Source organism: Trachypithecus francoisi, unplaced genomic scaffold (assembly GCF_009764315.1).
Source record: "Trachypithecus francoisi isolate TF-2019V2 unplaced genomic scaffold, Tfra_2.0 Lachesis_group9, whole genome shotgun sequence".
In the NCBI taxonomy this organism is placed as follows: Eukaryota; Metazoa; Chordata; class Mammalia; order Primates; family Cercopithecidae; genus Trachypithecus; species Trachypithecus francoisi.
Genome location: NW_022681474.1, coordinates 19,392,288 through 19,413,361, shown reverse-complemented (window position 1 = coordinate 19,413,361; position 21,074 = coordinate 19,392,288). Strand labels below are relative to the sequence as shown.

The 21,074-nt window shown below is 40.5% G+C and overlaps 1 protein-coding gene across 1 annotated transcript in view; it reads left to right on the top strand.

The window, feature by feature from the left end:
• Nucleotides 1-21,074, top strand: part of CUBN (cubilin) — a 332,666-nt gene that overhangs the window by 44,582 nt on the left and 267,010 nt on the right. Inside the window, 2 exon segments of the mRNA XM_033208657.1 lie at nt 1,215-1,377; nt 2,522-2,712. Coding sequence (XP_033064548.1) covers nt 1,215-1,377; nt 2,522-2,712 — 354 coding nt within the window.

Below are 21,074 nucleotides of genomic sequence, written 5' to 3'. Positions count from 1 at the left end.
CGGATCACCAGGTCAGGAGATTGAGACCTTCCTGGCTAACATGGTGAAACCCCGTCTCTACTAAAAGTATTAGCTGGGCGCGGTGGCAGGTACCTGTAGTCCCAGCTACTTGGGAGGCTGAGGCAGGAGAATGGCGTGAACCCAGGAGACGGAGCTTGCAGTGAGCCACGACCACACCACTGCACTCCAGCCTGGGCGACAGAGCGAGACTCTGTCTAAAAAAAAAGAAAAGAAAAGTAATTTGAATAGACAAAATTGACCATATTAAAATATTCTTTAGTTCATTGACTCCTCGATGGTCTATATAGTATAGAATTTGCAATTACAACAGAATTATAGAGAGATTGACATGATTACATAATAGATTAAAAACCAACAATTAAAAATGGATTTCTAAGGTCACATCGTTATCATTGTAGTACTTACTATCAAAGTTGCATTTTTAAATTCACTAACCTGTCTTTATATTGTGTCTAATCTGACGGCACTTCCTCTCTACCTCTGATCCTTCTGAAACCTGAACCAAGTTATAAATCAGTTGGCATCAATGGTGTTCCTTCTTCTGTTTTCTTTGCTTATATTCATTTTCTTCTAGACCACTAAGAATTTATAATGAAAAACAATCAAAGGGGAAAGATATTTGATTAGTAGCATCATGAGAAGAATTCAAACTATATGTCCAGCCTTGGAATTGAAATCCAGTCACAGGCCAGGAGCGGTGGCTCATGCCTGTAGTCCCAGCACTTTGGGAGGCCAAGACAGGCAGATCACGAGGTCAAGAGATTGAGACCATCCTGGCCAACATGGTGGAACCTCGTCTCTACTAAAAATACAGCAATTAGATGGGCGTGGGGGTAGGCGCCTGTAGTCCCAGCTACTTGGGAGGCTGAGGCAGGAGAATTGCTTGAACCTGGGAGGTGGTGGTTGCACTCAGCTGAGATCGCGCCACTGTACTCCAGCCTAGTGACAGAGCAAGACTCCATCTCAAAAAAAAAAAAAAAAAAAAGATTCAGACAGAGAGAAGGCATTGGGGTGATGGGAGAAGGAGACACCCTTTGCTGAACCTCAGCCATGAGTTAGATTTGGATGTGATGGGTAAACTTCCTTGAGCGATCACTTTTAAATGACAGATTTTCTAAAGTTAATATCCAAAGTGACCTAGTTTGTTAAAAATCTGACCACTTTGAGCTTAATGATTCATCCTTTTGTTTTAGATTCGAGATGGTCCTTTGTATCAGGACCCCGTTCTTGGGAGGTTCTGCACCACTTTCTCTGTCCCACCGCTCCAGACTACTGGCCCTTTTGCCAGAATTCACTTCCATTCGGACTCCCAGATTAGTGACCAAGGCTTCCATATCACCTACTTAACATCACCTTGTAAGTAACCTACCAGTTGGGAGCTTAAGAGGGACTTGAAGGCCAATGCTATGCCTACATCTGTTTTATATTTTAATGTGATTCAGAGGATGACCGACTGTCTTAAACCAAGAACATTTCTTTATACATATTTCTCTCACAACTTCAGATTTTTCCTTTATCTTCCCAATGCTCTATTATTAATACTGCAATATGCTTTGATCCCTAAATTATGGGATCCACATCATTATAAAGATGTATGAGGCACCCAAACTTAAATAATTCAGGACGCCAGTCCCTCGTGGTGTTTGATGTTTAGTTGTGAGAGAGGTTTGTGCATGTGAGCAGTGCGGTCTCTCTGGATTTTATCCTCGAATCAAGTCCAGCTGCGCAGGGGCTGGGACTGGCTTCCAGCATCACAGTGTCCCAGACTCTAGAGCTTCACTTCCAGCCAAATACTATTAGCTGTTAGGAACTCACTTGCTGTGATACCTTAAAACAAACAAACAACAAAACATAGGAAATACTCTATGATTTGGGTTTTTTTAGGGAAGTGGAGGATTTTGTTTATGACATCTATTATTGTGCCCTTAATAAGCATTCACAGAAAAAATACCTTTTAAGTTTCAATATCAGGAAGAGTAACAATGAACATCTTTACTTGTCCCCTTTCTTCATTTCCTTTTCCTTCTGCAGAATCTGGTGCCAACCTCCTGTTCCCCTTGCAATTGTTTTCTTTGCAAATCAACTCCCCCTGGCTACATCTTGCTATTGTGTATTCATTTTTTCTTTAATCTGCTTCATGTATACAGTTATGTAGTTCATTTTGTTACATTTTTTATAACCATCTCAAATCTTATTGGAATGAAGCAGAGCATTAATGTATTTAAAAAGCAATTTATGAAGAGAATAGTAGATTGGAAGCTAGATGATACATCTCTGCATCTATTTCTTTAAGCCACTGCAAGAATGTCCCACAAACACATCAAATTGAAAATCTTAAAATTAGAGGCACAAGCCTATGGAGGGTGAATAAAGCGGGTATGTGCTTGTGTGTGTGCGTGTGTGTGTGTGTGTGAGTGTAAATTTTTAGAAATTGGATCCAATGCCTGCGAGCCAGAGCAATGCCATTGGCATGACCTGTTTGTGTCTTCCCTGTTCTTAGCGGATCTGCATTGTGGTGGGAACTACACGGACCCAGAAGGTGAACTCTTCCTGCCTGAGTTGTCTGGGCCTTTCACTCACACCAGGCAATGCATCTATATGATAAAGCAGCCCCAAGGAGAACAAATACAAATCAACTTCACCCACGTGGAGCTGCAATGCCAGAGTGACAGTTCTCAGAATTACATTGAGGTAACTTTTACTACTCAATCGCCCTTAGATGACATTCATCAACATTTTTATATTCTGCAGAGTGACGGTCTTCAAAAGATTGTTGGGACACCAGCAGCCAGATCACCTGAGATCTAGTTAGAAATGCAATAATAACTAAACTCTAATAACTAAGGTGCAGGCAAATAAGTAAGGCTAATAGGATGTACTAATAATATACAGATTTATTATCTAGAATAATTAATACAGGAAAGAACTCAACCCAGGAAAGTGAAGGGATTTGCCCAGATGACCCAGGTAGTCAGTGATAATAAAGTTGAAGTGTTGAATGATCCTTGTTTTGGAGGTTAGGGTTTTTCCTTCATTTATTCTGCTTGCTCGCCTCCAGATATCTTTAATTGTGATTTAAGTGTGGGTAATGATTGTAATACAGGGAATATTTGAAACAGAGGCCGTTTTTGTTTGCTGGGCCTGGTATTTCTTTTGCTTAATTATTGGACAAGCCACAAATTAAAGTGTTGAGCAAGATAAAACATTGTTTTTTGGGCACAATCATTTTACATAAACTAGAGAAGAATTTACAATTTGGTTTGTTTGTGCAAGTTAAATCCATTTATTCATCCAGGAAAAACCTATGTGACCTCCTGTCCTCTTCTTTCTACATTTAGACAGAGGAAACAGAACTTTAGCATAAGATCTAGACCTAGTTGAAGAAGCATATTGACCATAGCACTACAGCAATATGTATGTATGTATGTATCAATTTTTTTTTTTTTTTTGAGATGGAGTTTCGCTCTTGTTGCCCAGGCTAGAGTGCAATGGCGTGATCTCGGCTCACCGCAACCTCCGCCTCCTGGGTTCAAGCAGTTCTCTTGTCTCAGCCTCCCGAGGAGCTGGGATTATAGGCATGTGCCACCATGCCTGGCTAATTTTGTATTTTTAGTAAAGATGAGGTTTCTCCATGTTGGGCAGGCTGGTCTTGAACTCCCAACCTGAGGTGATCTACCTGCCTTGGCCTCCCAAATTGCTGGGATTATAGGCATGAACCACCACACCTGGCCTGTATTTTTTTTTTTTTATGCTCCATTTTTTTTTTTTTTTTTATACTTTAAGTTCTAGGGTACATGTACACAACGTGCAGGTTTGTTACATATTTATACTTGTGCCATGTTGGTGTGCTGTACCCATCAACTCGTCAGCACCCATCAACTCATCATTTACATCAGGTATAACTCCCAATGCCATCCCTCCCCCCTCCCCACTTCCCCTCCCCGTAATAGGCCCCGGTGTGTGATGTTCCCCTTCCCGAGTCCAAGTGATCTCACTGTTCAGTTCCCACCTATGAGTGAGAACATGTGGTGTTTGGTTTTCTGTTCTTGTGATAGTTTGCTGAGAATGATGGTTTCCAGCTGCATCCATGTCCCTACAAAGGACATGAACTCATCCTTTTTTATGGCTGCATAGTATTCCATGGCATATATGTGCCACATTTTCTCAATCCAGTCTGTCACTGATGGACATTTGGGTTGATTCCAAGTCTTTGCTATTGTGAATAGTGCTGCAATAAACATACGTGTGCATGTGTCTTTATAGCAGCATGATTTATAATCCTTTGGGTATATACCCAGTAATGGGATGACTGGGTCAAATGGTATTTCTAGTTCTAGATCCTTGAGGAATCACCATACTGTTTTCCACAATGGTTGAACCAGTTTACAATCCCACCAACAGTGTAAAAGTGTTCCTATTTCTCCACATCCTCTCCAGCACCTATTGTTTCCTGACTTTTTAATGATTGCCATTCTAACTGGTGTGAGATAGTATCTCATTGTGGTTTAGATTTGCATTTCTCTGATGGCCAGTGATGACGAGCATTTTTTCATGTGTCTGTTGGCTGTATGCATGTCTTCTTTTGAGAAATATCTGTTCATATCCTTTGCCCACTTTTCGATGGGATTGTTTGTTTTTTTCTTGTAAATTTGTTTGAGTTCTTTGTAGGTTCTGGATATTAGCCCTTTGTCAGATGAGTAGATTGCAAACATTTTCTCCCATTCTGTAGGTTGCCTGTTCACTCTGATGGTAGTTTCTTTTGCTGTGCAAAAGCTCTTTAGTTTAATTAGATCCATTTGTCAATTATGGCTTTTGTTGCCATTGCTTTTGGTGTTTTAGACATGAAGTCCTTGCCGATGCCTATGTCCTGAATGGTATTACCTAGGTTTTCTTCTAGGGTTTTTATGGTATTAGGTCTAACATTGAAGTCTCTAATCCATCTTGAATTAATCTTCGTATAAGGAGTAAGGAAAGGATCCAGTTTCAGCTTTCTACTTATGGCTAGCCAATTTTCCCAGCACCATTTATTAAATAGAGAATCCTTTCCCCATTTCTTGTTTTTGTCAGGTTTGTCAAAGATCAGATGGTTGTAGATGTGTGGTATTATTTCTGAGGGCTGTGTTCTGTTCCATTGGTCTATATCTCTGTTTTGGTACCAGTACCATGCTGTTTTGGTTACTGTAGCCTTGTAGTATAGTTTGAAGTCAGGTAGCATGATCCTTCACACCTTGTTCTTTTGACTTAGGATTGTCTTGGCAATGCGGGATCTTTTTTGATTCCATATGAACTTTAAAACAGTTTTTTCCAATTCTGTGAAGAAAGTCATTGGTAGCTTGATGAGGAGGGCATTGAATCTATAAATTACCTTGGGCAGTATGGCCATTTTCACAATATTGATTCTTCGTATCCATGAGCATGGTATGTTCTTCCATTTGTTTGTGTCCTCTTTTCTTTCACTGAGCAGTGGTTTATCGTTCTCCTTGAAGAGGTCCTTTACATCCCTTGTAAGCTGGATTCCTAGGTATTTTATTCTCTTTGAAGCAATTGTGAATGGGAGTTCATTCATGATTTGGCTCTCTGTTTGTCTGTCACTGGTGTAGAAGAATGCTTGTGATTTTTGCACATTAATTTTGTATCCTGAAGTTGCTTATCAGCTTAAGGAGATTTTGGACTGAGATGATGGGCTTTTCTAAATATACAATCATGTCATCTGCAAACAGGGACAATTTGACTTCTTCTTTTCCTAACTGGATACCCTTGATTTCTTTCTCTTGCCTGATTGCCCTAGCCAGAACTTCCAACACTATGTTGAATAGGAGTGGTAAGACAAAGCATCCCTGTCTTGTGCCAGTTTTCAAAGGGAATGCTTCCAGTTTTGGCCCATTCAGTATGATATTAGCTGTGGGTTTGTCATAAATAGCTCTTATTATATTGAGATGTATTCCATCAATACCGAATTTATTGAGAGTTTCTAGCATGAAGGGCTGTTGAATTTTGTCAAAGGCCTTTTCTGCATCTATTGAGATAATCATGTGTTTTTTGTCTTTGGTTCTGTTTATATGCTGGATTATGTTTATTGATTTGCATATGTTGAACCAGCCTTGCATCCCAGGGATGAAACCCACTTGATCATGGTGGATAAGCTTTTTGATGTGCTGCTGGATTCGGTTTGCCAGTATTTTATTGAGGATTTTTGCATCGATGTTCATCAGGGATATTGGTCTAAAATTCTCTTTTTTTGTTGTGTCTCTGCCAGGCTTTGGTATCAGAATGATGTTGGCCTCATAAAATGAGTTAGGGAGGATTCCCTCTTTTTCTATTGATTGGAATAGTTTCAGAAGGAATGGTATCAGCTCCTCCTTGTACCTCTGGTAGAATTCAGCTGTGAATCTGTCTAGTCCTGGACTTCTTTTGGTTGGTAGGCTATTAATTATTGCCTCAATTTCAGAGCCTGCTATTGGTCTATTCAGGGATTCAACTTCTTCCCGGTTTAGTCTTGGGAGAGTGTAAGTGTCCAGGAAATTATCCATTTCTTCTAGATTTTCTAGTTGATTTGCATAGAGGTGTTTATAGTATTCTCTGATGGTAGTTTGTATTTCTGTGGGGTCGGTGGTGATATCCCCTTTATCATTTTTTATTGCGTCTATTTGATTCTTCTCTCTTTTCTTCTTTATTAGTCTTGCTAGCGGTCTATCAATTTTGTTGATCTTTTCAAAAAACCAACTCCTGGATTCATTGATTTTTTGGAGGTTTTTTATGTCTCTATCTCCTTCAGTTCTGCTCTGATCTTAGTTATTTCTTGCCTTCTGCTAGCTTTTGAATGTGTTTGCTCTTGCCTCTCTAGTTCTTTTAATTGTGATGTTAGAGTGTCAATTTTAGATCTTTCCTGCTTTCTCTTGTGGGCATTTAGTGCTATAAATTTCCCTCTACACACTGCTTTAAATGTGTCCCAGAGATTCTGGTATGTAGTATCTTTGTTCTCATTGGTTTCAAAGAGCATTTTTATTTCTGCCTTCATTTAGTTATGGACCCAGTAGTCATTCAGGAGCAGGTTGTTCAGTTTCCATGTAGTTGAGCGGTTTTGATTCATTTTCTTAGTCCTGAGTTCTAGTTTGATTGCACTGTGGTCTAAGAGACAGTTTGTTATAATTTCTGTTCTTGTACATTTGCTGAGGAGTGCTTTACTTCCAACTATGTGGTCAATTTTGGAATAAGTGCGATGTGGTGCTGAGAAGAATGTATATTCTGTTGATTTGGGGTGGAGAGTTCTGTAGATGTCTATTAGGTCTGCTTGGTGCAGAGTTGAGTTCAATTCCTGGATATCCTTGTTAACTTTCTGTCTCATTGATCTGTCTAATGTTGACAGTGGGATATTGAAGTCTCCCATTATTATTGTATGGGAGTCTGAGTCTCTTTGTAAGTCTCTAAGGACTTGCTTTATGAATCTGGGTGCTCCTGTATTGGGTGCATATATATTTAGGAGAGTTAGCTCTTCCTGTTGAATTGATCCCTTTACCATTATGTAATGGCCTTCTTTGTCTCTTTTTATCTTTGATGATTTAAAGTCTGTTTTATCAGAGACTAGGGTTACATCCTCTGCTTTTTTTTGTTCTCCATTTGCTTGGTAGATCTTCCTCCATCCCTTTATTTTGAGCCTATGTATGTCTCTGCATGTGAGATGGGTCTCCTGAATGCAGCAAACTGATGGGTCTTGACTCTTTATCCAATTTGCCAGTCTGTGTCTTTTAATTGGACCATTTAGTCCATTTACATTTAAGGTTAATATTGTTATGTGTGAACTTGATCCTGTCATTGTGATATTAACTGGTTATTTTGCTTGTTAGTTGATGCAGTTTCTTCCTAGCATCGATGGTCTTTACATTTTGGCATGTTTTTGCAATGGCTGGTACTGGTTTTTCCTTTCCACGTTTAGTGCTTCCTTCAGGGTCTCTTGTAGGGCAGGCCTGGTGGTGACAAAATCTCTCAGCATTTGCTTGTCTGTAAAGGATTTTCTTTCTCCTTCACTTATGAAACTTAGTTTGGCTGGATATGAAATTCTGGGTTGAAAATTCTTTTCTTTAAGAATGTTGAATATTGGACCCCACTCTTTTCTGGCTTGTAGAGTTTCTGCCCAGAGATTTGCTGTTAGTCTGATGGGCTTCCCTTTGTGGGTAACCCGACCTTTCTCTCTGGCTGTCCTTGACATTTTTTCCTGCATTTCAACTTTGGTGAATCTGACAGTGATGTGTCTTGGAGTTGCTCTTCTTGAGGAGTATCTTTGTGGCGTTCTCTGTATTTCCTGAATTTGAATGTTAGCCTGCCTTACTGGGTTGGGGAAGTTCACCTGGATGATATCCTGCAGGGTGTTTTCCAACTTGGTTCCATTTTCCTGCTCACTTTCAGGCACCCCAATCAGACGTAGATTTGGTCTTTTCACGTAATCCCATAGTTCTTGAGGGCTTTGTTCATTTCTTTTTCCTCTTTTCTCTTTAGACTTCTCTTTTTGCTTCATTTCATTCATTTGATCCTCAATCATTGATACTCTTTCTTCCACTTGATCAAGTTGGTTACTGAAGCTTATGCATTTGTCACGTATTTGTCGTGTCATGGTTTTTATCTCTGTCAGTTCGTTTATGGCCTCTGCATTGATTATTCTAGTTATCCATTCTTCTATTCTTTTTTCAAGATTTTTAGTTTCTTTGCACTGGGTATGTAATTCCTCCTTTAGCTCTGAGAAGTTTGATGGACTGAAGCCTTCTTCTCTCAACTTGTCAAAGTCATTCTCCGTCCAGCTTTGATCCATTGCTGGTGATGAGCTGCATTCCTTTGAAGGGGGAGATGCGCTCTTATTTTTTGAATTTCCAGCTTTTCTGCCCTGCTTTTTCCCTATCTTTGTGGTTTTATCTGCCTTTGGTCTTTGATGATGTTGCTGTACTGATGGGGTTTTGGTGTGGGTGTCCTTTCTGTTTGTTAGTTTTCCTTCTAACAGTCAGGACCCTCAGCTGTAGGTCTGTTGGAGATTGCTTGAGGTCCACTCCAGACCTTGTTTGCCTGGGCATCAGCAGTGGAGGCTGCAGAAGATAGAATATTGCTGAACAGCAAGTGATCCTGTCTGATTCTTGCTCTGGAAGCTTCGTCTCAGGGGTGTACCCTGCCATGTGAGGTGTGGGGTGTCGGTCTGCACCTCAGTTGAAACTGCAGAAATCACCTGTCTTCTGTGTCGCTTGTGCTGGGAGCTGGAGACTGGAGCTGTTCCTATTCGTCCATCTTGTTCCGGGGACTACAATCATACCACCTGTATTTTTTTTAATCCAGAAATTTTTATTTCAGGTCATTTCAGAATGGGTATAGTTATTCAATTTAGGTTTTCTAAAGTCTATTATAAAGTATATTAAAGTTTTACGCTATGGAAGAATTTCAAATATTTTTATGTAAATCATAATTAAATTATCAACCTTTTTTTTTTTTAACTTTTCAGAACAGCAAAAATAGCTCTTAATTAGAGAGTGCTTCCTATACTCTGGGCACTATTATAAGGCTTTAAAATAGTATTACAAATTAAATAGATAATGATTATTGTTGGCTTACTGCCTGCCATGTGTGGTAAGTGCTTTTCATGAGTTAATTCATTGAATCCTCAACAACCATTTTTATTTCTGTTTTAATCTTAGGAAATTGTAGCCCAGAGAAGTCACTTGTCCACAGTTACATGTCTAGCAAGTAATGGAGCTGGGATTCAAATTTAGGAGATCTAGTTATACTGATCTTCAGTAAGAACAGAAATGCAATTATGCCACTTTGACTACAAGAGGTGTCTCATCTTCCATAGGGCGGAAGGTCTTGTGAATTACCCAGTTCCATACCTGGTTCTCCGATCACGAGACTAAAACATGAAGCCAAGCATCATGATTTTCTCAGATAGGCAAGAATGTAACTCTAATTTTCAGGGAAATTTGTGGCCCTTTCTATTAAAACCTTCATGGTATTTCTGTGGTTTTAAAGAACTATCAGTACCTCTGAATGGTTCCTTCTCTCTGGCTTTGCAGAACACTAGAACTGAATTTCAGTGAGTGGTTCCATGAACTCCTCTCTGAATTGTTCTGAAAAGTTAGCACAAAAAATCATAAAATTGACTTTGGAAGATTTAATTTCATAAACCGGAACGGTGGAATGTTTTGTAGCCAGAAGGGGATTAAACTTAGTTCACCTAACTTCTTATTTTAGTTCATTTGTCAGATGACTGTATAACCTTGGACAATTCTTTTTCTGGATTTTTCAGTTCCTACTTCAGTAAGATACCCTATCTATTTCTCTAAACTTTGGAGGTAAAATCAAGGAAATAAATGATAAAAGAAGCTTGAAGAGTTAAAAAATATTATTCAAGTGCAAGGTTTTTCTGGACCAAAGTTTTAACTCTAGCCTTGAATTTATCAGTTCAGAGACAGCCAATGTGGCTCTCACGGTTGGCCAGCGAGGTATCTACATTCTGGTGTAACCATATATCATCAAAGTCTTGACCACATTTCCCTCAGGGATTGTTGATGGAAAAGAAAAACTGTATTATTCAAAAGGACAGGTCATGTATGGTGATTTAAATATTAATAGTTTGATAGATTTTTCTATTATATCTTTGACCAACCAACCTAAAGGAATACAACCAGTCTATCTGTAGAATTTTGGCATCAGCAAGGACCTTAATTTTACAAATGAGATAATTGAGGCTCGCAAAGGTCAAACTCTAGTTATTGTCAAAGTAGAACTTAGATGTACCTCTATGAGATTCTAGATAGACATACATTGACTTTGGTTAAAGCTCTTGTGTTTAAATCATCTGTATCCATTGGGAAAATTTGTGAACTGAACTCATTTTCTAAAAAGTGTATTCACTTCTCTTGATGTTCTTCAGATAGTGGTCATAGAAGAAAGTGACACAGGAACCAAATTCTAATGATGTTGTTATGACTCAATATATTGTTCCCTAAAATGATGGCTTCATTTTTTAAAGCTATCTCTAAAAAATGAAAGATTTATGAAAAAGAATTTTTAAAAAAACGTTGGTATTTCCAATACTTTGGTGGTTTAGAGGGGGATGACTTTACTTTACTAACTTTACTAACTCCATTGATGAGTAAAAGCAGTCCACCCAAAATTTTAGAAAAAATGGAGAACAGAAAAGAAATTCTACAGACATGTGGGAGAATGATCCTGAGGACATTTACTTTGAGTGTGAGTAGGTGTACTTTTAAGAATCCTAGATCTTCTCTTTATGTGGTTTTAGGTGCCTTGGTTGCCAGGCTAACATATCCTTCAAATGAAAATTAAGGTACCATTGCTGAGTGTATATCTTTCATGGATACTGTGGTTCTGAAAGACTTACTTTTGCTCAGTAAAAGAGTTCCATAAGCATTCATTAGAGAATAGATTTTAACTGCAAACGATAAGAATAGTATTGACCCAGTGTAGCATATCTTTCTTTTTTTTTTTAACACAAGAAGCAAACATTAACATATTAATTCTTAGATTTATATATCTCTCTCAAGTGAAGTTTCTACTTTTAAAGATACATATTACCGATGGAAGATGTGACATGGCTACAAATGAATGAATACAAGAACAGATCAATTGTTATTTCATCTGTTTTTGTCGAAGAGAGCTTTTAAATTGTATGGAATAGTTCAATGAAGGTGATGGAAGCATCTTTCCAGAATAAAAGCAGCACCTCTCATTAATATTTCATAAGTGATTGAAGTCATCAGAACTCTGAGTGAAGGACACATAGGTATTAATGAAAGTTTAATTTTTAATCCCAGAGAAGGAAAGTCGTAGGCTGAATAATAAATTCAGAAGGCTATAGGATGTTAAGGTGAAGGCTTGAGGTAGGATATGAAGGGAAATGAGTAGAACTGTTCACCCATCAAATCTCCTTGACCAGTCCCAAAGTATCTGCCTCCTCTCCCCGAAGGCACTGAGGAACTGGAAAGGGTGCCCTACAAGAGAGGCTGATAAGGGGCAGGGAGAGCGATGTGCCTTCTGGAGAAAGAGAAGGGCTTTCGAGAAGTTGTTCTTTCTTAGATGTGGAAAGCAAACACAAACAGAAAACTTGAAAAATATAATCAATAAGATAGGAAGGAGTAATTTACATTGAATTTGATTTCTGAAATCCAGGGAATATAACTGTTCTACAAGTGGCATTGAACCCCAAATTCATCATATTTTAGACCTCTATGACAATCCCAGTAAATTAACGAAGCAGAAATTGTACACCTCTTCACAATATAACATAACCCAAAATTATTATTATTATTATTATTTTTTAATTAATTTATTTATTTTTTATTATACTTTAAGTTCTAGGGTACATGTGCATGACGTTTATATCATGTATAACTCCCCAATGCAATCCCTCCCTCCTCCCCACTCCCCATGATAGGCCCCAGTGTGTGATGTTCCCCTTCCCGAGTCCAAGTGATCTCATTGTTCAGTTCCCACCTATGAGTGAGAACATGCGGTGTTTGGTTTTCTCTTCTTGTGATAGTTTGCTAAGAATGATGGTTTCCAGCTGCATCCATGTCCCTACAAAGGACGCAAACTCATCCTTTTTGATGGCTGCATAGTATTCCATGGTGTATATGTGCCACATTTTCTTAATCCAGTCTGTCACAGATGGACATTTGGGTTGATTCCAAGTCTTTGCTATTGTGAATAGTGCCGCAATAAACATACGTGTGCATGTGTCTTTGTAGTAGAGTAATTTATAATCCTTTGGGTATATACCCAGTAGTGGGATGGCTGGGTCATATGGTACATCTAGTTCTAGGTCCTTGAGGAATCGCCATACTGTTTTCCATAATGGTTGAACTAGTTTACAATCCCACCAACAGTGTAAAAGTGTTCCTATTTCTCCACATCCTCTCCAACACCTGTTGTTTCCTGACTTCTTAATGATTGCCATTCTAACTGGTGTGAGATGGTATCTCATTGTGGTTTAGATTTGCATTTCTCTGATGGCGAGTGATGATGAGCATTTTTTCATGTGTCTGTGGCTGTATGGATGTCTTCTTTTGAGAAATGTCTGTTCATATCCTTTGCCCACTTTTTGATGGGGTTGTTTGTTTTTTCTTGTATATTTGTTTGAGTTCTTTGTAGATTCTGGATATTAGCCCTTTGTCAGATGAGTAGGTTGCAAACATTTTCTCCCATTCTGTAGGTTGCCTGTTCACTCTGATGGTAGTTTCTTTAGCTGTGCAAAAGCTCTTTAGTTTAATTAGATCCCATGTGTCAATTTTTGCTTTTGCTGCCGTTGCTTTTGGTGTTTTAGACATGAAGTCCTTGCCCATGCCTATGTCCTGAATGGTACTACCTAGATTTTCTTCTAGGTTTTTATGGTATTAGGTCTAACATTTAAGTCTCTAATCCATCTTGAATTAATTTTCGTATAAGGAGTAAGGAAAGGATCCAGTTTCAGCTTTCTACTTATGGCTAGGCAATTTTCCCAGCACCATTTATTAAATAGGGAATCCTTTCCCCATTTCTTGTTTCTCTCAGGTTTGTCAAAGATCAGATGGCTGTAGATGTGTGGTATTATTTCTGAGGACTCTGTTCTGTTCCATTGGTCTATATCTCTGTTTTGGTACCAGTACCATGCTGTTTTGGTTACTGTAGCCTTGTAGTATAGTTTGAAGTCAGGTAGCGTGACGCCTCCAGCTTTGTCCTTTTGACTTAGGATTGTCTTGGCAATGCGGGCTCTTTTTTGGTTCCATATGAACTTTAAAGCCGTTTTTTCCAATTCTGTGAAGAAAGTCATTGGTAGCTTGATGGGGATGGCATTAAATCTATAAATAACCTTGGGCAGTATGGCCATTTTCACGATATTGATTCTTCCTATCCATGAGCATGGTATGTTCTTCCATTTGTTTGTGTCCTTTTGATTTCACTGAGCAGTGGTTTGTAGTTCTCCTTGAAGAGGTCCTTTACATCCCTTGTAAGCTGGATTCCTAGGTATTTTATTCTCTTTGAAGCAATTGTGAATGGAAGTTCATTCCTGATTTGGCTCTCTGTTTGTCTGTTACTGGTGTATAAGAATGCTTGTGATTTTTGCACATTAATTTTGTATCCTGAGACTTTGCTGAAGTTGCTTATCAGCTTAAGGAGATTTTGGGCTGAGACAATGGGGTTTTCTAAATATGCAATCATGTCATCTGCAAACAGGGACAATTTGACTTCTTCTTTTCCTAACTGGATACCCTTGATTTCTTTCTCTTGCCTGATTGCCCTAGCCAGAACTTCCAACACTATGTTGAATAGGAGTGGTGAGAGAGGGCATCCCTGTCTTGTGCCAGTTTTCAAAGGGAATTTTTCCAGTTTTTGCCCATTCAGTATGCTATTAGCTGTGGGTTTGTCATAAATAGCTCTTATTATTTTGAGGTACGTTCCATCAATACCGAATTTATTGAGCGTTTTTAGCATAAAGGGCTGTTGAATTTTGTCAAAAGCCTTTTCTGCATCTATTGAGATAATCATGTGGTTCTTGTCTTTGGTTCTGTTTATATGCTGGATTACATTTATTGATTTGCGAATGTTGAACCAGCCTTGCATCCCAGGGATGAAGCCCACTTGATCATGGTGGATAAGCTTTTTGATGTGCTGCTGAATCCAATTTGCCAGTATTTTATTGAGGATTTTTGCATCGATGTTCATCAGTGATATTGGTCTAAAATTCTCTTTTTTTGTTGTGTCTCTGCCAGGCTTTGGTATCAGGATGATGTTGGCCTCATAAAAAGAGTTAGGGAGGATTCCCTCTTTTTCTGTTGATTGGAATAGTTTCAGAAGGAATGGTATCAGCTCCTCCTTGTACCTCTGGTAGAATTCAGCTGTGAATCCATCTGGTCCTGGACTTTTTTTGGTGGATAGGCTATTAATTGTTGCCTCAATTTCAGAGCCTGCTATTGGTCTATTCAGGGATTCAACTTCTTCCTGGTTTAGTCTTGGGAGAGTGTAAGTGTCCAGGAAATTATCCATTTCTTCTAGATTTTCTAGTTGATTTGCGTAGAGGCATTTATAGTATTCTCTGATGGTAGTTTGTATTTCTGTGGGGTCGGTGGTGATATCCCCTTTATCATTTTTTATTGCGTCTATTTGATTCCTCTCTCTTTTCTTCTTTATTAGTCTAGCTAGCGGTCTGTCAATTTTGTTGATCTTTTCAAAAAACCAACTCCTGGATTCATTGATTTTTTGGAGGGTTTTTTGTGTCTCTATCTCCTTCAGTTCTGCTCTGATCTTAGTTATTTCTTGCCTTCTGCTAGCTTTTGAATGTGTTTGCTCTTGCCTCTCTAGTTCTTTTAATTGTGATGTTAGAGTGTCAATTTTAGATCTTTCCTGCTTTCTCTTGTGGGCATTTAGTGCTATAAATTTCCCTCTACACACTGCTTTAAATGTGTCCCAGAGATTCTGGTATGTTGTATCTTTGTTCTCATTGGTTGCAAAGAACATCTTTATTTCTGCTTTCATTTCGTTATGTACCCAGTAGTCATTCAGGAGCAGGTTGTTCAGTTTCCATGTAGTTGAGCGGTTTTGATTGAGTTTCTTAGTCCTGAGTTCTAGTTTGATTGCACTGTGGTCTAAGAGACAGTTTGTTATAATTTCTGTTCTTGTACATTTGCTGAGGAGTGCTTTACTTCCAACTATGTGGTCAATTTTGGAATAAGTGCGATGTGGTGCTGAGAAGAATGTATATTCTGTTGATTTGGGGTGGAGAGTTCTATAGATGTCTATTAGGTCCGCTTGGTGCAGAGATGAGTTCAATTCCTGGATATCCTTGTTAACTTTCTGTCTCGTTGATCTGTCTAATGTTGACAGTGGAGTGTTGAAGTCTCCCATTATTATTGTATGGGAGTCTAAGTCTCTTTGTAGGTCTCTAAGGACTTGCTTTATGAATCTGGGTGCTCCTGTATTGGGTGCATATATATTTAGGAGAGTTAGCTCTTCCTGTTGAATTGATCCCTTTACCATTATGTAATGGCCTTCTTTGTCTCTTTTGATCTTTGATGGTTTAAAGTCTGTTTTATCAGAGACTAGGATTGCAACCCCTGCTTTTTTTTGTTCTCCATTTGCTTGGTAGATCTTCCTCCATCCTTTATTTTGAGCCTATGTATGTCTCTGCATGTGAGATGGGTCTCCTGAATACAGCAGACTGATGGGTCTTGACTCTTTATCCAGTTTGCCAGTCTGTGTCTTTTAATTGGAGCATTTAGTCCATTTACATTTAAGGTTAATATTGTTATGTGTGAACTTGATCCTGTCATTATGATATTAACTGGTTATTTTGCTCGTTAGTTGATGCAGTTTCTTCCTAGCCTCAATGGTCTTTCCATTTTGGCATGTTTTTGCAATGGCTGGTACCGGTTGTTCCTTTCCATGTTTAGGGCTTCCTTCAGGGTCTCTTGTAAGGCAGGCCTGGTGGTGACACAATCTCTAAGCATTTGCTTATCTGTAAAGGATTTTATTTCTCCTTCACTGATGAAGCTTAGTTTGGCTGGATATGAAATTCTGGGTTGAAAATTCTTTTCTTTAAGAATGTTGAATATTGGCCCCCACTCTCTTCTGGCTTGTAGAGTTTCTGCCGAGAGGTCTGCTGTTATTCTGATGGGCTTCCCTTTGTGGGTAACCCGACCTTTCTCTCTGGCTGCCCTTAAGATTTTTTCCTTCATTTCAACTTTGGTGAATCTGGCAATTATGTGTCTTGGAGTTGCTCTTCTTGAGGAGTATCTTTGTGGCGTTCTCTGTATTTCCTGAATTTGAATGTTGGCCTGCCCTACTAGGTTGGGGAAGTTCTCCTGGATGATATCCTGCAGGGTGTTTTCCAACTTGGTTCCATTTTCCTGCTCACTTTCAGGCACCCCAATCAGACGTAGATTTGGTCTTTTTACATAATCCCATACTTCTTGCAGGCTTTGTTCATTTCTTTTTCTTCTTTTTTCTTTTGGTTTCTCTTCTCGCTTCATTTCATTCATTTGATCCTCAATCGCTGATACTCTTTCTTCCAGTTGATCGAGTCGGTTACTGAAGCTTGTGCATTTGTCACGTATTTCTCGTGTCATGGTTTTCATCTCTGTCATTTCGTTTATGATCTTCTCTGCATTAATTAGTCTAGCTGTCAATTCTTCCACTTTTTTTTCAAGATTTTTAGTTTCTTTGCGCTGGGTACGTAATTCCTCCTTTAGCTCTGAGAAGTTTGATGGACTGAAGCCTTCTTCTCTCATCTCGTCAAAGCCATTCTCTGACCAGCTTTGATCCGTTGCTGGCGATGGGCTGTGCTCCTTTGCAGGGGTAGATGCGCTCTTATTTTTGAATTTCCAGCTTTTCTGCCCTGCTTCTTCCCCATCTTTGTGGTTTTATCTGTCTCTGGTCTTTGATGATGGTGACGTACTGATGGGGTTTTGGTATAGGTGTCCTTCCTGTTTGATAGTTTTCCTTCTGACAGTCAGAAGGACTGTCTGTTGTTCTGTTGGAGATTGCTTGAGGTCCACTCCAGACCCCGTTTGCCTGGGTATCAGCAGCAGAGTTTGCCGAAGATAGAATATTGCTGAACAGCGAGTGTACCTGTCTGATTCTTTCTTTGGAAGTTTCCTCTCAGGGGTGACTCCACCCTGTGAGGTGTGGGGTGTCAGACTGCCCCTAGTGGGGGATGTCTCCCAGCTAGGCTACTCCGGGGTCAGGGACCCACCTGAGCAGGCAGTCTGTCCGTATTCAGATCTCAACCTCCGCGTTAGGAGATCCATGGCTCTCCCCAAAGCTGTCAGACAGAGTCGTTCGCGTCTGCACCGGCCCCGCTCTTTCCCTATTGGACTGCAGCTGTGCGCTGTCCGCAGAGGTAGAGTCTACAGAGACAGGCAGGCTTCCTTGAGCTGCTGTGAGCTCCACCCAGTTCGAGCTTCCCACCGGCTTTGTTTACCTACTTAAGCCTCAGCAATGGCGGGCGCCCCTCCCCCAGCCTCACTGCTGCCTTGCGGATAGATCGCCGCAGACGGCTGTGTTAGCAGTGAGGGAGGCTCCGTGGGCGTGGGACCCTCCCAGCCAGGTGTGGGATATATTCTCCTGGTGTGCCTGTTTCCTTAAAGCGCAGTATTGGGGTGGGAGTTACCCGATTTTCCAGGTGTTGTGTGTCTCAGTTCCCCTGGCTAGGAAAAGGGATTCCCTTCCCCCTTGTGCTTCGAGGTGAGGCGATGCCTCGCCCTGCTTCAGCTCACGCTGGTCAGGCTGCAGCAGCTGACCAGCACCGATTGTCCGGCACTCCCTAGAGAGATGACCCCAGTACCTCAGTTGAAAATGCAGAAATCACTGGTCTTCTGTGTCGCTCGCGCTGGGAGTTGGAGACTGGAGCTGTTCCTATTCGGCCATCTTGCTCCGCCCCCCAACCCAAAATTATTGATAAACATTTTAAAATGCCCAAGTGTGTGGAAGTATGTGAACTCTCTCCAAAATAATCATTGGATTGAGAAAGAAATAAAAGATGAAAGACTATATAGAAAATGACAAACAGGAAATGCTGTGTACCTGTGAGATGTGATGAAACTCAGCTCCCTGGTAAAATCTTTAAGATTTAAAAGAAGAGAACCAATATAATTGGGAAAGTGGGAGAGCAGAGGCTGAGGCAGGAAGGTCTGTCCTCCTCCGTCTGAACCTTTTCTTTCACCACCTTCCCCTCCATCCTTTCCTCTACCTTCCCCTCCCCTCCAACTCCTGCTTTGCCTTAAGCAGCACTCCCGCATCTCCTGCCTGTCTTTAGATGAATGCAAATTCACAAAGTACCTCCTTTTGTGACTTCTTAGGCATTGAGGTGATTCTGCTATGACCTTGGGGTTGTGGGGGGGAGAGCCAGGAATTGTGGAATGCACGAGGCACTTGCTTCCCTCAAGTGGACCTGCTGCTCAGAGTCTCATGGCTGCAATTCACAGAATACACACCTAAATGTCAGAAAAAGAATAAGGCCTGGAGCAAGCAAACACACCACGTAGGCTGAATAGTATTGTGTTTTTCAGTTAAGTACATATTTGAAATTCATTGTAGGTCAGAAAAATATCTTTCTAGAGAGGGTAGGATAAAGGGAAAAGGGGGAGATGCTCAAGAGTTTGCATTCTTGGCTGGGCATGGTGGCTCATGCCTGTAATCCTAGCACTTTGGGAGGCCGAGACGGGCGGATCACGAGGTCAGGAGATCGAGACCATCCTGGCGAACACGGTGAAACCCCGTTTCTACTAAAAATACAAAAACTAGCCGGGCGAGGTGGCGGGCGCCTGTGGTCCCAGCTACTCGGGAGGCTGAGGCAGGAGAATGGCGTAAACCCGGGAGGCGGAGCTTGCAGTGAGCTGAGATCCGGCCACTGCACTCCAGTCCGGGCGACAGAGCGAGACTCCGCCTCAAAAAAAAAAAAAAAAAAAAAAATTAGCTGGGTGTGGTGATGGGCACCTGTAGTCCCAGCTACTTGGGGGGCTGAGGCAGGAGAATCACTTGAATTGAAGAGGTGGAGGTTGCAGTGAGCTGAGATCACGTCACTGCCTTCCAGCTTGGGTGGCAGAGTGAGACTCCATCTAAAAAAAAAAAAAAAGAGTTTGCATTCTTGAGCATATTGAATTTAGGGTTTTGACAGAGACTAGGAACATTTGGTTAGACTCTGAGGTCTGTTGTTGTCAGCACAGCTTTTCCACAACTGCTGAGCCATCCTGATGCTTTTTAGTGAAGGAAGAAGATAGGCCATTCCTCTAGTGAAATAATTCTGCAGGTTAGAGTAGTGGGAGGCTGGAAAAAGACTGAGAGATGGTAGAACACCTAATTTGGAGGTGTGAGAGGTTGTAGAGAATACATTTTTGCTGTGTTTGAAGGAGTTGCATGCTCATGTGGAAATTGCAAACCCATTGAACATGCGTGATGTAGAGCAGTAAGCAGGAATAAGAGGATATGGATGGATCATTAATCAAGAACATTACAAACTCCTAGGTCAAGTAGAGGGTGTGGCTAGTACTTTTCTGATGTAAGATGGAAACAATATTGCATGGCAACATGATAAAACCCTTCAGCTCTCTGCGTTACTAAAGGCAAGATACCTGTAAGCCACAGCTTCCTCAGGTGTAATAGGGATAGTAATAGTGCTTTCCTAAAAGGGAGTAAAAAAAACCATTCATTCATTTATCTATTCATTCTCTAAATATTTATCAAACCACTTAGGTTCCAGTCACCATGCTAGGAATGGGTATGTAAAATAGATATTAAATAAATAAGCACACAATACATAATTTCGAGAGGGGATAAGTATGGGCAGGAAAGAAACAGTACTGTAAGAGAAAAGAACAGGGCTACTGACTTCAGTGGAGCAGTTTGAGATTGTTTCTCAAGGGTGTTTGTATGGCTAACTCATTCTCATCTGTAGACCCTGTACGTGGGATCTGCAGATGAGGAGTGTGTAATGCAAAGAGCTGAGAGAAGGAGGACTCCAGGTAGAGGTGCTAACCCAGCCCTAGAGACTGAAGTCAGAAAAAATAAACTAAAATAATTGAAAATAGACCAGGATGGCTGGAATCACACAGGGATGGAAGAGAGAAATGTGAGTTAGGCAGGAGCTAGACCCTGAAGGGTCTTCAAGGCTGAGATAAAGAGCCTGGGTTACATTCTATATGCAAGGACAAACAATTAGAATGTTCCTTGTACAGTGCCTGTCACACAATGAATGCTCACTAAAGTTAACATCGTGATGATAATGATGATGATGATGATGATGATGATGATGGGGAGGAGAAGAGAGGGCGGCAGAAGGTGACCTACTAGAGTTTGCAATCATAAAGGAAGGCACTTCTAGGTAAAACTTACTCACATGTTCTTGATTTTAGAATATCAGATCTTAAAAGTGACTTGTTTTTCTAAGACCACCCGAGCGGGCACAAAAGAACCAGCGACTAGGCAAGTGTAGGAGCAAAACTGCAAGTTTATTTTGGTCACCTAGCTTCAGGGGAAGAAGGTGGGTGGGGAGAGGTCTGTCGGCCTCCGGCAAATGAGGCCCACAG